The sequence below is a fragment of the Oncorhynchus tshawytscha genome, linkage group LG28 (assembly GCF_018296145.1).
Source record: "Oncorhynchus tshawytscha isolate Ot180627B linkage group LG28, Otsh_v2.0, whole genome shotgun sequence".
Lineage (NCBI taxonomy): Eukaryota > Metazoa > Chordata > Actinopteri > Salmoniformes > Salmonidae > Oncorhynchus > Oncorhynchus tshawytscha.
Genome location: NC_056456.1, coordinates 2,174,885 through 2,191,821, shown reverse-complemented (window position 1 = coordinate 2,191,821; position 16,937 = coordinate 2,174,885). Strand labels below are relative to the sequence as shown.

The window sequence follows — 16,937 nt, the reverse complement described above, 5'->3', positions numbered from 1 at the left end:
GGCGCTGGGCTTGGTTGGGCTGTCTGTTTTTCCCTTGGTAGTCATCAGGCTCCCAGTTCTGTAACATGATTTTGAGGGGAAAACCTGTGTTACTCAAGTGGATGACATCTACCTGGTGTTTTAAACTGGGGAGTGAACTGGCCTGAATGAGTGAACATGTTCAATGGTGTCTGAATGAGTGAACATCTCACCTGTGAGTGGGTCTGAGTTTTTATGTATGTCTGTCTGCTGACCTGTAAAGGACTGTTTATGTATGTCTGTCTCACCTGTTTGGCCCACCTGTAAAGGACTGTTTATGTATGTCTGTCTCACCTGTAGGTGGGTCTATCAGGGGGACTGTTTATGTATGTCTGTCTCACCTGAGCGCTGTCAGGCGCACCTGTGAGTGGGTTCATGCCCACCCATGAGTGGGTCCAGGCCCACCTTCTGTTTATATATGTCTGTCCACCTGGTGGCTGTCTCACCTGTGGGTCTATGACCTGTAAAGGACTGTTTATGTATGTCCTCACCTGTAGTGGGTCTGGCTGGTTTGTCTCCTGCTGCCCACCTGTAAAGGACTGCTGCTGGGCAACCCATGTGGACTGTTTATGTAGGCTCGGGTGGGTCTAACCAGTTCTGTAACATGATGTTTATGTTGAGGGGAAAACATTCAACTGTCACTGTTACATGTATGTCTGTCTCACCTGTTGGGTTAAGGCCCACCTGTAAAGGTCTGTTTAGTATGTCCCACCTGTGGACTGTTTATGTATGTCTGTCTCACCTGTGTGGGTTTTGTAAAGGACTGTTTATGTATGTCTGTCTGAATGAGGCCCACCTGTAACTGTTTATGTATGTCTGTCTCACCTGTAGGTGGGTCTATCAGGCCCACCTGTAAAGGACTGTTTATGTATGTCTGTCTCACCTGTAGGTGGGTCTATCAGGCCCACCTGTAAAGGACTGTTTATGTATGTCTGTCTCACCTGTAGGTGGGTCTATCAGGCCCACCTGTAAAGGACTGTTTATGTATGTCTGTCTCACCTGTAGGTGGGTCTATCAGGCCCACCTGTAAAGGACTGTTTATGTATGTCTGTCTCACCTGAGAGTGGGTCTATCAGGCCCACCTGTAAAGGACTGTTTATGTATGTCTGTCTCACCTGAGAGTGGGTCTATCAGGCCCACCTGTAAAGGACTGTTTATGTATGTCTGTCTCACCTGTGAGTGGGTCTATCAGGCCCACCTGTAAAGGACTGTTTATGTATGTCTGTCTCACCTGTGAGTGGGTCTATCAGGCCCACCTGTAAAGGACTGTTTATGTATGTCTGTCTCACCTGTAGGTGGGTCTATCAGGCCCACCTGTAAAGGACTGTTTATATATGTCTGTCCCACCTGTAAAGGACTGTTTATGTATGTCTGTCTCACCTGAGAGTGGGTCTATCAGGCCCACCTGTAAAGGACTGTTTATGTATGTCTGTCTCACCTGTAGGTGGGTCTATCAGGCCCACCTGTAAAGGACTGTTTTTGTATGTCTGTCTCACCTGAGAGTGGGTCTATCAGGCCCACCTGTAAAGGACTGTTTATGTATGTCTGTCTCACCTGAGAGTGGGTCTATCAGGCCCACCTGTAAAGGACTGTTTATGTATGTCTGTCTCACCTGTAGGTGGGTCTATCAGGCCCACCTGTAAAGGACTGTTTATGTATGTCTGTCTCACCTGAGAGTGGGTCTATCAGGCCCACCTGTAAAGGACTGTTTATGTATGTCTGTCTCACCTGTAGGTGGGTCTATCAGGCCCACCTGTAAAGGACTGTTTATATATGTCTGTCCCACCTGTAAAGGACTGTTTATGTATGTCTGTCTCACCTGTAGGTGGGTCTATCAGGCCCACCTGTAAAGGACTGCTTATGTATGTGTCTCACCTGGGAGTGGGTCTATCAGGCCCACCTGTAAAGGACTGTTTATATATGTCTGTCCCACCTGTAAAGGACTGTTTATGTATGTCTGTCTCACCTGTGAGTGGGTCTGTCAGGCCCACCTGTAAAGAACTGTTTATGTATGTCTGTCTCACCTGTGAGTGGGTCTGTCAGGCCCACCTGTAAAGGACTGCTTATGTATGTGTCTCACCTGGGAGTGGGTCTATCAGGCCCACCTGTAAAGGACTGTTTATGTATGTCTGTCTCACCTGAGAGTGGGTCTTGCTGATGTGGTATTTGACACCACTCTCTGAGCTGAATTCCTTCTGGCACAGTAAGCAGGTGTACTTCCCTGCATCGCCCTCTGCCTGCAGCACACAGAAACATACCCCAGTCAAGCGTAGGTACAAGTTGTCCCTGAACTCAACAGAGTGATACAGAGTCAGATATTTTTTGAATCCTTTTAAGGTCCTACCTGGTTACAGTTGGCTAGATGAGCTTTGAGTCCGGACACACTGGAGTAAACAGCTTCACAGCTCTGAAAACAGAGAGGAACAACAACTCAGACACAGCAATAATAAACTCTGCCTATAAAACATGAACTTGTTGAGCTCAGCATTGACAGCGCTGAAATGTATAAAAGCAACTGGATGACTTAAAATACAGGATTTATCTGGTTTAATGTTCAGAACATGTTGTCCAGAGGTTCTTACTCCGTTGGAGCAGCAGATGAAGCCCTTCTCTTTGACCTCGTTCTTCCAGCTCTCCAGCAGCTTGGGACTGAACATGGGTAGACCAGGACGAGTGTAGTTCAACTGGGGGAGGAAGACAGGGACCACATGTTAAATGTGTTTGTATGTGTGTATGTACCTGTGTATGTCTTACCCTCTTGCTGTCCGGTACCAGGTCGTCTCGCTTGGTGCCCCAGTCCTTGTCCAGTTCATCCTCTGCTATCTCCTGCAGGTGGAACACTGCTACCTGGGCAGACCGACGTCTCACCCTACCACTAGGAGTCCTCTCAAAGTCCTCCCCCAGCCCCTCTCTCTCCCTCTCTCTCCCATCCTTCTCCCTACCCGCAGACATCTCCTGACCCTTTTCGTTGTCCTTCCTGTCTCTCTCCCTCTCTCTCCCATCCTTCTCCCTACCCGCAGACATCTCCTGACCCTTTTCGTTGTCCTTCCTGTCTCTCTCCCTCTCTCTCCCATCCTTCTCCCTACCCGCAGACATCTCCTGACCCTTTTCGTTGTCCTTCCTCTCTCTCCCATCCTTCTCCCTACCCGCAGACATCTCCTGACCCTTTTCGTTTTCCTTCCTGTCTCTCTCCCTCTCTCTCCCATCCTTCTCCCTACCCGCAGACATCTCCTGACCCTTTTCGATGTCCTTCCTGTCTCTCTCCCTCTCTCTCCCATCCTTCTCCCTACCCGCAGACATCTCCTGACCCTTTTCGTTGTCCTTCCTCTCTCTCCCATCCTTCTCCCTACCCGCAGACATCTCCTGACCCTTTTCGTTGTCCTTCCTCTCTCTCCCATCCTTCTCCCTACCCGCAGACATCTCCTCACCCTTTTCGTTGTCCTTCCTGTCTCTCTCCCTCTCTCTCCCATCCTTCTCCCTAACCGCAGACAGCTCCTGACCCTTTTCGTTGTCTTTCCTCTCTCTCCCATCCTTCTCTCTCTCCATGTGGTTCTGTTCCCTCCTTCCTGCAGGCTGTCCCTCCTCTGTTCTCATCTGGAAGAGAGGAGGGACACAGCCCAGTCAGAGACCAATGAGAAGAGGATTCACAGCGATTCAATCAATCATACATTTCTGCCACAGGAATGGGTGAACGAACCAGATGGAACTCATTTCCACAATTAACAGCATATAGGACATTTCAAGACACACTAGTCATAATAGTGTAATAGTAAACGTTCAGCTCTCTCTTACCCCTCTGCCGGTGGTATTGTTGGTATTGTTGTTAGTGGTGGGGTGTTCAGTGCAGAGGTGGTAGTCTCTGCCAGTCTTAGAGCGGTAGGTCTTCCCACAGTGCTGACACAGAAACACAGGCTTGTCCTCCTCTGATAGCTGTCTGCCACAGCGCTTCTGATGGTACTGGTATCCCATCAGGCTGAAAAAATGGGCTGAGCAGCTCTGTGTGTGTGTGTGTGTGTGTGTGTGTGTGTGTGTGGGGGCAACATTTAAAGAGGGAGAAACAGAACATTCACATTAGACTGGAAATCAGGTTGGTGGAGCGGAGGATGGATTTGTCTAACGAAGGCAACCATCACATCTCTCTTCTCTGTATACATCAATGAGGTCACTCTTGCTGCTGGTGAGTCTCTGATCCACCTCTACGCAGACGACACCATTCTGTATACTTCTGGCCCTTCTTTGGACACTGTGTTAACAACCCTCCAGGCAAGCTTCAATGCCATACAACTCTCCTTCCGTGGCCTCCAATTGCTCTTAAATACAAGTAAAACTAAATGCATGCTCTTCAACCGATCGCTACCTGCACCTACCCGCCTGTCCAACATCACTACTCTGGACGGCTCTGACTTAGAATACGTGGACAACTACAAATACTTAGGTGTCTGGTTAGACTGTAAACTCTCCTTCCAGACCCATATCAAACATCTCCAATCCAAAGTTAAATCTAGAATTGGCTTCCTATTTCGCAACAAAGCATCCTTCACTCATGCTGCCAAACATACCCTTGTAAAACTGACCATCCTACCAATCCTCGACTTTGGCGATGTCATTTACAAAATAGCCTCCAATACCCTACTCAACAAATTGGATGCAGTCTATCACAGTGCAATCCGTTTTGTCACCAAAGCCCCATATACTACCCACCATTGCGACCTGTACGCTCTCGTTGGCTGGCCCTCGCTTCATACTCGTCGCCAAACCCACTGGCTCCATGTCATCTACAAGACCCTGCTAGGTAAAGTCCCCCCTTATCTCAGCTCACTGGTCACCATAGCATCTCCCACCTGTAGCACACGCTCCAGCAGGTATATCTCTCTAGTCACCCCCAAAACCAATTCTTTCTTTGGCCGCCTCTCCTTCCAGTTCTCTGCTGCCAATGACTGGAACGAACTACAAAAATCTCTGAAACTGGAAACACTTATTCACTAGCTTTAAGCACCAACTGTCAGAGCAGCTCACAGATTACTGCACCTGTACATAGCCCATCTATAATTTAGCCCAAACAACTACCTCTTTCCCTACTGTATCTAATTAATTAACACATTTTTTTCCTTTGCACCCCATTATTTTATTTCTACTTTGCACATTCTTCCATTGCAAATCTACCATTCCAGTGTTTTACTTGCTATATTGTATTTACTTTGCCACCATGGCCTTTTTTTGCCTTTACCTCCCTTCTCACCTCATTTGCTCACATCGTATATAGACTTGTTTATACTGTATTATTGACTGTATGTTTGTTTTACTCCATGTGTAACTCTGTGTCGTTGTATCTGTCGAACTGCTTTGCTTTATCTTGGCCAGGTCTCAATTGTAAATGAGAACTTGTTCTCAACTTGCCTACCTGGTTAAATAAAGGTGAAATAAAAATAAATAAACATTGGGTCTATTATTCATCTAATGTTTTTTATATAGTCTAATTAACATAAACATATATTTCTCAGGAGAGATGGCCAACCATTTTTTGTGGTTGTTTGACATAAGAATGAGACAGAAGTGGAGGAAAGACTGAACATGTCCATGGACAAAGAGAGGTTATTGTAAATGTCTCTGTCCCCGCAGCCCTGCCTCTTCCCCTCTCTGCACCGTAGTGTGAGGAATTGATAACAGTGTTGATGTATGTTTGGGCAGAATAACAAGAAAGACAGAGGAGAGGAGGGAGAAAGAGAGCGAGCGAGGTAAATGGAGATGGAGGGGTGTTCAGCATAAATAGAGAAGAAAATTGAATACAATTGGAGAAGATAGCAAGAGAAATTCAAGAGAGAGAAGTGAGAGAAAAGAGAGAAAGAAAGAAAAAAAACGTGTTGAATCAACGTCGATTCCATGTCATTTCAACCCCAAAAAATTGACGTTGAATTAACGAGGAATACTGATTAGATTTGCAAAAAGAAAGGGAAAATTGTATTTTTTTTCACCCAACCTAAATCCAATGACATGGTGACAATTTTAGTTGATTTAACATTAGTTGGCAACTCAGCCAAATGTAAATCCAAACTACACAATGAACTGACGTCTGTGCCCAGTTGGAGGAGACATACCTCCTTAGGACACTTGATTCGTCCCGTCTGTTTGAGCACTCTACGCAGCCTCTCTCTCTCCTCCTGCACGTCCCCCATCTGGTCCTCGCTCCCCAAAGCCTGAGGGGGGGAAACACAGCGTCGTACCAGTGTCCCCTCAAAACACCTCCCCCTCCTAAACCAGGCCTGGAAAATGTGATTTTGGGCGATGCCAGAATCATTAAACGGTTTCATGGCCGTTACTCTATGCATGTTATGACAATTGTCAAACAAATGTTTTCACCAAGGTGTTTATCAAAAAACACATGCCTGATAAAACGAGCAGCGGACTGCACAGCACAGCCAGAGAAAGGAGGAAAGGGGAGGGGGGCTACAGATTTGGGCAGTGATTAAGTGCATATGTGACCCGTTTCAAAAAGCGTATGTCACATGTCACTACTTCACAAGAGAGGCATTTAAATGTTGTTTGTTTTATTATTTGATCAAAATGTGTTTTGTTGTTGTCAGAAATGCCTTCTGGATCATGTGAAACTTCATGTGCCTTAATAACAAACATGTATACCGCCTGTAAATACAAATACAATCGTTCAATTACGAACCTAGTTGTTTTAGCCACGGGAAAAGGTCAGGAGCCATGATTGGCTGAGATAATAGATGGGCTGGACATGCAGAAAGATGAGTTTGGATTGGTCTGTCTATAATATGAGCTGGTCAGTATGTGTAGGTAATCCTTTCTAATGCAGCTGTTTTGGAAGATATCACGTAGTAGCACTGAGATAATAGATGGGCTGGACATGCAGAGAGATGAGTTTGGATTGGTCTGCCATGTAGCAGGCTTCTGTCTATAACGTGGTAGGTATCCTTTCTACCACGGCTGTTTTGGAAGATATCATGAAGAAGTGTTGCTACTCAACATTATTACCCTGAAGTTGTGACAGACTACTTTCTGGACGACGGTCGCTGGCTCTGAAAATGAATCAGACAATAAGGAAATACCTGATTTAGGTAAAAACATTTTCACTGAACCAGACATTGTAGGGTCTTCTGATGACAGTGATGGGGAAAAAACGGCGATCAACAGTGTTGTTGACCGAGTTTTGAAATCAATGGAATGCTCGGTGGAAGGAGAGAGATGATTACCAAAAGAGTCGAAAAGAGAACACAGAAGGCTGTTGTATAAAACACCTGACTCTGGATCACATCTTCAAACTAAAAGGCAACCATGACAGACACTGATGTCTTGAGATGTTGCTTCAATATATCCACATAATTTTCCTCCCTCATGATGACATTTATTTTGTGAAGTGCACCTGTCCCTCCTGCAGCAAAGCACCCCCACAACATGATGCTGCCACCCCCTTGCTTCACGGTTGGGATAAGATTGAGGTCAGGGCTTTGTGATGGCCACTCCAATACCTTGACTTTGTTTTCCTTAAGCGATTTTGCCACAACTTTAAAGTATGCTTGGGGTCATTGTCCATTTGGAAGACCCATTTGCGACCAAGCTTTAACTTCCGGACTGCCTTGAGATGTTGCTTCAATATATCCACATAATTTTCCTCCCTCATGATGCCATCTATTTTGTGAAGTGCACCAGTCCCTCCTGCAGAAAAACAACCCCACAACACGATGCTGCCACCCCCGTACTTCACGGTTGGGATGATGTTCTTCAGCTTGTAAGCTTCCCTCTTTTTCCTCCAAACATAACGATAGTCATTATGGCCAAACAGTTCTATTTTTGTTTCATTAGACTAGAGGACATTTCTCCAAAAAAGTATGATCTTTGTCCCCATGTGCAGTTGCAAACCGTAGTCTGGCTTTTTATGGCGGTTTTGGAGCTGTGGCTTCTTCCTTGCTGAGCAGCCTTTCAGGTTATATCGATATAGGACTCGTTTTACTGTGGATATAGATACCTTTGTACCCGTTTCCTCCAGCATCTTCACAAGGTCCTTTGCTGTTGTTCTGGGATTGATTTGCACTTTTCGCACCAAAGTACGTTCATCTCTAGGAGACAGAACGCGTCTCCTTCCTGAGCAGTATGATGGCTGCATTGTCCCATGGGGTTTATACTTGCATGCTATTGTTTGTACATATGAAAGTGGCACCTTCAGGCATTTGGAAATTGCTCCCAAGGATGAACCAGACTTGTGAAGGTCTACAATTTTTTTTCTGAGGTCTTGCCTGATTTCTTTTGATTTTCCCATGATGTCAAGCAAAGAGGCACTGAGTTTGAAGGTAGGCCTTGAAATACATCCACAGGTACACCTCCAATTGACTCAAATGATTTTAATTAGCCTATTAGAAGCTTCTAAAGCCTTGACATCATTTTCTGGAATTTTCCAAGCTGTTTAAAGGCACAGTCAACTTAGTGTATGTAAACTTTTGACCCACTGGAATTGTGATAAAGTGAATTATAAGTGTAATAATCTGTCTATAAACAATTGCTGGAAAAATGACTTGTGTCATGCACAAAGTAGATGTCCTAACTGACTTGCCAAAACTACAGTTTGTGAACAATACATTTGTGGAGTGGTTGAAAAATGAGTTTTAATGACTCCAACCTAAATATGTAAACTTCCAACTTCAACTGTAGGTCTGAATCCAGGTGGTGGGTCACAGATATTGAGAGAACAACTCTCTGGATTTAAATGCAACTGTGGACACACGCACGGTTGCATCTTAATGGCCTAAATTAGCATCCACCAATTTGGTTTCTCTTGTGTTTTTAGATCTGTACAGATCTACAGACTATTGAGATTGAGATACATCCTTAGTCTGCGAGGGAAAGGAGGGAGATAAGATGGTAGATCAGAGGAATACATGTAATTCCCACACTAAAGCAAAGCAAAGAGAATCTTGTCACAGTCAGGCCCTGAGGCTAGAGAACACACACTCCCGCCAGCCTTAGATTCACGAGGGGACACAGCAGAACCACCAGCATTTCTTCTTAAAACCTATATCAGACATGAGAGAGAAGGAAAGGGGTGAGAGAATGAGAGAGAAAGAATGAGAGTGGGAAAGAACAATATGGAAATGTGGTGAGAGTGTGAGAGGAAGGGAGAGAGAGACTGAGAAAGAGAGGGGGGGGTACTAGAGAGAGAAACATCAGAGGTAGTGTATCACAGTGGCAGTTACAACAACAAGGTCAAAGCCAGCAGGTGACCTCTGTCACTGTGTCATCCTGCTGCTGTGTTTTCCCACACTGCTCAGCCATTTGACCAGAGGACATACACTGGGTACAGATTAGCAAGGATGCCACTACTGCAGGTAATTCAGGACAAGCACACACACATACACCCACACAGACACGCACAAACACAAATGAAAGTGTTTGGGACATGTTAGTTCATGAATATTTTATTATACTTTTTAAGTCAGTGGTTTTGAATTATTCAACAAACTTAATTGGAGAGCCATTCCACTAACAAAGGATCGATATGTTGATATCTTAATGAACGTCTCTACTGCACCAGAATGTAATGAGCAGAGACTGAAGACAATGGTCTTAAACAGTTTTACTTCAGTTGTACAGAGGGCATAGCTCCTCTTAGATGTAAACAAATCAGCTATGATGGCAAGGTTGAATGGAACACACACACTAGAGGTCGACCGATTCATCAGAATGGCAGATTAATTAGGGCCGATTCATAACAATCGGAAATTGGTATTTTTGGACACCGTTTTTTTTTACACCTTTATTTAATCTTTATTTAACAAGTCAGTTAAGAACACATTGTTATTTTCAATGACGGCCAGGAACGGTGGGTTAACTGCCTCATTCAGGGGCAGAACGACAGATTTTCACCTTGTCAGCTCAGGTATTCAATCTTGCAACCTTACAGTTAACTAGTCCAACACTCTAACCACCTGATTACATTGCACTCCACGAGGAGCCTGCCTGTTACGCGAATGCAGTAAGCCAAGGTAAGTTGCTAGCTAGCATTGAACTTATCTTATAAAAAACAATCAATCATAATCACTAGTTAACTACACATGGTTGATGATATTACTAATTTATCTAGCGTGTCCTGCATTGCATATAATGAATGCGGTGCGTATCGTTGCTCCAATGTGTACCTAACCATGAACACCAATGCCTTTCTAAAAATCAATACACAGAAGTATATATTTTTAAACCTGCATATTTAGCTAAAAGAAATCCAGGTTAGCAGGCAATATTAACCAGGTGAAATTGTGTCACTTCTCTTGCGTTCATTGCACGCAGAGTCAGTGTATATGCAACAGTTTGGGCCGCCTAATTTGCCAGAACTTTACGTAATTATGACATAACATTGAAGGTTGTGCAATGTAACAGAAATATTTAGACTAATGGATGCCACCCGTTAGATAAAATACGGAACGGTTCCGTATTTCACTGAAAGAATAAACGTCTTGTTTTCGAGATGATAGTTTCTGGATTCGACCATATTAATGACCTAAGGCTCGTATTTCTGTGTGTTATTATGTTATAATTAAGTGTATGATTTGATAGAACAGTCTGACTGAGCGATGGTAGGCACCAGCAGGCTCGCAGGCATTCATTCAAACAGCACTTTTGTGCGATTTGCCAGCAGCTCTTCGTTGTACTTCAAGCATTGAGCTGTTGTCACGACTTCCGCCGAAGCCGGTCCCTCTCCTTGTTCGGGTGTTCGGCGTTCGACGTCACCGGCTTTCTAGCCACCACCGATCCATGTTTCAGTTTCGTTTTGTTTTGCCTGTATTACACACACCTGGTTTCAATTCCCATATCATGTTCCTTATTTAACCCTCTGGCATACAAAGACACATTGTAACGGCCGTCGTGGGAAGAAGGTGAGGACCAATGCGCTGCGTGGTACGTGTTCATCTTTTAATAAAGTAAACTGAACACTGAATAACAAAACAACAAAGAAACAACCGGAACAGTTCTGTCTAGTGTAGACACATAAAGACTGAAAACAACCGGAACAGTTCTGTCTGGTGCAGACACATAAAGACTGAAAACAACGGGAACAGTTCTGTCTGGTGCAGACACAAAAAGACTGAAAACAACCGGAACAGTTCGGTCTGGTGCAGACACAAAAAGACTAAAACAACCGGAACAGTTCTGTCTGGTGTAGACACATAAAGACTGAAAACAACCGGAACAGTTCTGTCTGGTGCAGACACACAAAGACTGAAAACAACCACCCACAAAACACAATAGAAAACAGGCTACCTAAATATGGTTCTCAATCAGGGACAACGATTGACAGCTGCCTCTGATTGAGAACCATACCAGGCCAAACACAGAAATAGAAAATCATAGAAAAACTAACATAGACAACCTACCCAACTCACGCCCTGACCATACTAAAACAAAAGACAAAACAAAGGAACTAAGGTCAGAACGTGACAGCTGTTTATGACTTCAAGTCTACCAACTCCCGAGATTAGGCTGGTGTAACCGATGTGAAATGGCTAGCTAGTTAGCGGGGTGCGCGCTAATAGCGTTTCAAACATCACTCGCTCTGAGACTTGGAGAGGCTGTTCCCCTTGCACTGCAAGGGCCGCGGCTTTTGTGGAGCGATGGGTAACGCTGCTTCGAGGGTGGCTGTTGTCATTGTGTTCGAGCCCAGGGAAGAGAGAGGAGAGGGACGGAAGCTATACTGTTACACTGGCAATACTAAAGTGCCTATAAGAACATCCAATAGTCAAAGGTTAATGAAATACAAAATGGTATAGAGAGAAATAGTCCAATAATAACTACAACCTAAAACTTCTTACCTGGCAATATTGAAGACTCATGTTAAAAGGAACCACCAGTTTTCATATGTTCTCATGTTCTGAGCAAGGAACTTAAACGTTAGCTTTCTTACATAGCACATATTGCACTTTTACTTTCTTTTCCAACACTTTGTTTTTGCATTATTTAAACCAAATTGAACATGTTTCATTATTTATTAGAGGCTACATAGATTTTATTGATGTATTATATTAAGTTAAAATAAGTGTGCATTCAGTATTGTTGTAATTGTCATTATTAAAAAAATAATAATAATAATAATTGGCCGATTGATCAGTATCGGCTTTTTTTGGTCCTTAAATAATCGGTATCGGTATTGGCTTTGAAAAATCATAATCGGTCGACCTCTAACACACACACAGAGGAGACATTAATATTTTAGGATGGGGCGGGAGGAAAAACATGAAGTTGTTGGTTCGAATCCCCGAGATGACTAGGTGAAAAATCTGTCAAATCAAGTCACCGTGTCCACTAATGCAGGAGAGAGGGGTTTGGTGATATATTAATGAATCCCCGAGATGACTAGGTGATAGAGATAGAGAGGGGTTTGTTGATATATTAATGAATCCCCAAGATGACTAGGTGATAGAGATAGAGAGGGGTTTGTTGATATATTAATGAATCCCTGAGATGACTAGGTGATAGAGGGGTTTGTTGATATATTAATGAATCCCTGAGATGACTAGGTGATAGAGATAGAGAGGGGTTTGTTGATATATTAATGAATCCCTGAGATGACTAGGTGATAGAGATAGAGACAGAGAGGGGTTTGTTGATATATTAATGAATCCCCGAGATGACTAGGTGATAGAGACAGAGAGGGGTTTGTTGATATATTAATGAATCCCCGAGATGACTAGGTGATAGAGACAGAGAGGGGTTTGTTGATATATTAATGAATCCCTGAGATGACTAGGTGATAGAGACAGAGAGGGGTTTGTTGATATATTAATGAATCCCCGAGATGACTAGGTGATAGAGACAGAGAGGGGTTTGTTGATATATTAATGAATCCCCGAGATGACTAGGTGATAGAGATAGAGAGGGGTTTATTGATATATTAATGAATCCCCGAGATGACTAGGTGATAGAGATAGAGAGGGGTTTGTTGATATATTAATGAATCCCTGAGATGAGTAGGTGATAGAGATATAGACGATTGTACATTTCAATGAAACATGGTGAAGCCCCAAAATTGCCCTCGCTAGAAGCATGTGTTTCAGACATAAGGAAGTGGATGGCTGCAAACTTTCTACTATTAAACTCGGACAAAACAGAGATGCTTGTTCTAGGTCCCAAGAAACAAAGAGATCTTCTGTTGAATCTGACAATTAATCTTAATGGTTGTACAGTCGTCTCAAATAAAACTGTGAAGGACCTCGGCGTTACTCTGGACCCTGATCTCTCTTTTGAAGAACATATCAAGACCATTTCGAGGACAGCTTTTTTCCATCTACGTAACATTGCAAAAATCAGAAACTTTCTGTCCAAAAATGATGCAGAAAAATTAATCCATGCTTTTGTCACTTCTAGGTTAGACTACTGCAATGCTCTACTTTCCGGCTACCCGGATAAAGCACTAAATAAACTTCAGTTAGTGCTAAATACGGCTGCTAGAATCCTGACTAGAACCAAAAAATGTGATCATATTACTCCAGTGCTAGCCTCTCTACACTGGCTTCCTGTCAAGGCAAGGGCTGATTTCAAGGTTTTACTGCTAACCTACAAAGCATTACATGGGCTTGCTCCTACCTATCTCTCTGATTTGGTCCTGCCGTACATACCTACACGTACGCTACGGTCACAAGACGCAGGCCTCCTAATTGTCCCTAGAATTTCTAAGCAAACAGCTGGAGGCAGGGCTTTCTCCTATAGAGCTCCATTTTTATGGAACGGTCTGCCTACCCATGTCAGAGACGCAAACTCGGTCTCAACCTTTAAGTCTTTACTGAAGACTCATCTCTTCAGTGGGTCATATGATTGAGTGTAGTCTGGCCCAGGAGTGGGAAGGTGAACGGAAAGGCTCTGGAGCAACGAACCGCCCTTGCTGTCTCTGCCTGGCCGGTTCCCCTCTTTCCACTGGGATTCTCTGCCTCTAACCCTATTACAGGGGCTGAGTCACTGGCTTGCTGGGGCTCTCTCATGCCGTCCCTGGAGGGGGTGCGTCACCTGAGTGGGTTGATTCACTGTTGTGGTCATCCTGTCTGGGTTGGCGCCCCCCTTGGGTTGTGCCGTGGCGGAGATCTTTGTGGGCTATACTCAGCCTTGTCTCAGGATGGTAAGTTGGTGGTTGAAGATATCCCTCTAGTGGTGTGGGGGCTGTGCTTTGGCAAAGTGGGTGGGGTTATATCCTTCCTGTTTGGCCCTGTCCGGGGGTGTCCTCGGATGGGGCCACAGTGTCTCCTGACCCCTCCTGTCTCATCCTCCAGTATTTATGCTGTCGGGGGGCTGGGGTCAGTTTGTTATATCTGGAGTACTTCTCCTGTCCTATTCGGTGTCCTGTGTGAATCTAAGTGTGCGTTCTCTAATTCTCTCCTTCTCTCTTTCTTTCTCTCTCTCGGAGGACCTGAGCCCTAGGACCATGCCCCAGGACTACCTGACATGATGACTCCTTGCTGTCCCCAGTCCACCTGGCCATGCTGCTGCTCCAGTTTCAACTTCCACCTAACTGTGCTGCTGCTCCAGTTTCAACTTTTCTGCCTTATTATTATTCGACCATGCTGGTCATTTATGAACATTTGAACATCTTGGCCATGTTCTGTTATAATCTCCACCCGGCACAGCCAGAAGAGGACTGGCCACCCCACATAGCCTGGTTCCTCTCTAGGTTTCTTCCTAGGTTTTGGCCTTTCTAGGGAGTTTTTCCTAGCCACCGTGCTTCTACACCTGCATGGCTTGCTGTTTGGGGTTTTAGGCTGGGTTTCTGTACAGCACTTTGAGATATCAGCTGATGTACGAAGGGCTATATAAATAAATTTGATTTGATTTGATAGAGATAGAGAGGGGTTTGTTGATATATTAATGAATCCCTGAGATGACTAGGTGATAGAGATAGAGAGGGGTTTGTTGATATATTAATGAATCCCTGAGATGACTAGGTGATAGAGACAGAGAGGGGTTTGTTGATATATTAATGAATCCCTGAGATGACTAGGTGATAGAGATAGAGAGGGGTTTGTTGATATATTAATGAATCCCTGAGATGACTAGGTGATAGAGATAGAGAGGGGTTTGTTGATATATTAATGAATCCCTGAGATGACTAGGTGATAGAGATAGAGACAGAGAGGGGTTTGTTGATATATTAATGAATCCCTGAGATGACTAGGTGAAAAATCTGTCAAATCAAGTCGCCGTGTCCACTAATTCAGGAGGAGATAGAGATATGTGTCCACTAATGCAGGAGGAGACAGAGATATGTGTCCACTAATGCAGGAGGAAATAGAGATATGTGTCCACTAATGCAGGAGGAGACAGAGATATGTGTCCACTAATGCAGGAGGAGATTGAGATATGTGTCCACTAATGCAGGAGGAGATAGAGATATGTGTCCACTAATGCAGGATGAGATAGAGATATGTGTCCACTAATGCAGGAGGAGTTATAGAGGGGTTTGTTGATATATTAATGAGCCTCTCTACTTGAGCAAGTCACTTAACCCGAATTGCTCTGGATACGAGTTTCTGCTAAATGTAAAATCATACTTTTTGTGATCGTAGTTTTGAATTATTTAACAAACTTAATGGATCAGCAATCCACTAATGCAGGAGGGAGGGCCATGTTGATATCTTGACGAACCTCTCTACTGAGGAAGTTAACAGCATAATGTAATGGGACAATCATAACTGATATGTTCTTCAAAAGAGAGATCAGGGTCCAGAGTAACGCCGAGGTCCTTCACATAACAAAAAGAACAACAGTAGAAATCCATCAATCCATCAATCAGAACAGGGGTGTCAAATTACTTTTGGACCACGGCTGCATTCGGTCTTCACCGAGGTCCGGAGGTCCGCACTCTAAATGATTTCCTTCAATGAATAGCCGAGAGTTTATTCGCTTCAATCACTGAACACAACCGCTGCTTATAAAACACATTCTTCTGTTTGAGCCAGGCTTCCATTTCCTTAATGCACACAACCTTGGCTCAATAAAATGTTGAAAAGACTACCACAATGTTTATTGTGACCAGTATTACCAGTATAAACATAATAACACATCTATTGCAGATCAGACTTGCAAAGACTAGGCTGCCTATCATACACCCCCGATTTTATTTCCAGTACCATTCATTTGTTGTGCCTCGTAGCGCCGTGTATCCCCGTAGTTGCAGCGGGATCACTGTAGATAGACTTCAGTGTTCGAAATTTGTCCAGGTCCCCAGGATGTCGAGAGATGCCTTCAATACCATCCGACGTGAGCGCATATCACTTCATTCTTAACCGTCATGTGTTTTCAGTTTTAACAAACTTGACCCTAGCGGCTACTTTCACCTCACCAATAGATCCCCCCCGACCATGTCAAACCACAGTACTGTCTCATCCGTGGCAATGATGTTGCTCTCCTTTACCTTCTTCTGCGCAATCTTTACGGTACTCACTGAAGTTCACTCATAAACAATTCATTTAGACAGCGTTCATTTAAAACAGACGTTTATTTGCTGAAACGTGTGCTGATCCCTGGCTATTAAAAGGGACAGGTGGCTATTTGAGACTGCATTTAATTGAAGTTTTACAATATATTTACTTGCTGTCAAAATGTGCAAAAAATAGTTATTTATCCAACGCTGCTATAATTTTCGATGCTCCCTGACTGTCTAGCTTTTCATTTGATGACCGTTAGCAAGCTGGGCAGAGTGACTATAAACGTAGCTCCATAATGTGTGTCCAATATCAGTTTCAAGTTCATTTTAGTCATTTCAATGTTCATTAATAAAACATTTCCTTGAGAAAAATAAATAAAATACAAATAAAAATGTTTTTACTCAAACCACTTGCAGTCCGAATCCGGCCCATGGACGGTATGTTTGACACCATTGTATATTAAATTTTTTTTTTAAAGAATGTTATTTTTTTACCCACAAT

The 16,937-nt window shown here is 43.8% G+C and overlaps 1 protein-coding gene across 5 annotated transcripts in view; it reads right to left on the bottom strand.

The window, feature by feature from the left end:
- Positions 1-841: 841 nt before the first annotated feature.
- The window catches only part of LOC121841159 (zinc finger protein 512B-like), a 126,434-nt gene continuing 110,338 nt past the window's right edge, over positions 842-16,937 (bottom strand). For 2 of the 5 annotated variants that reach the window (XM_042307653.1, XM_042307652.1), the window contains 7 exons: positions 6,114-6,212; positions 3,811-4,014; positions 2,773-3,612; positions 2,601-2,702; positions 2,363-2,425; positions 1,805-2,255; positions 842-1,771 (listed from right to left, as the gene is read on the bottom strand). In XM_042307653.1, the coding sequence (XP_042163587.1) occupies positions 2,082-2,255; positions 2,363-2,425; positions 2,601-2,702; positions 2,773-3,612; positions 3,811-4,014; positions 6,114-6,212 (1,482 nt within the window). In that variant the 3' untranslated portion in view covers positions 842-1,771; positions 1,805-2,081. Of the gene's footprint in view, positions 2,256-2,362; positions 2,426-2,600; positions 2,703-2,772; positions 3,613-3,810; positions 4,015-6,113; positions 6,213-16,937 lie in introns of all 5 variants that reach the window. The other 3 variants (XM_042307655.1, XM_042307654.1, XM_042307651.1) reach the window with 2 other exon arrangements.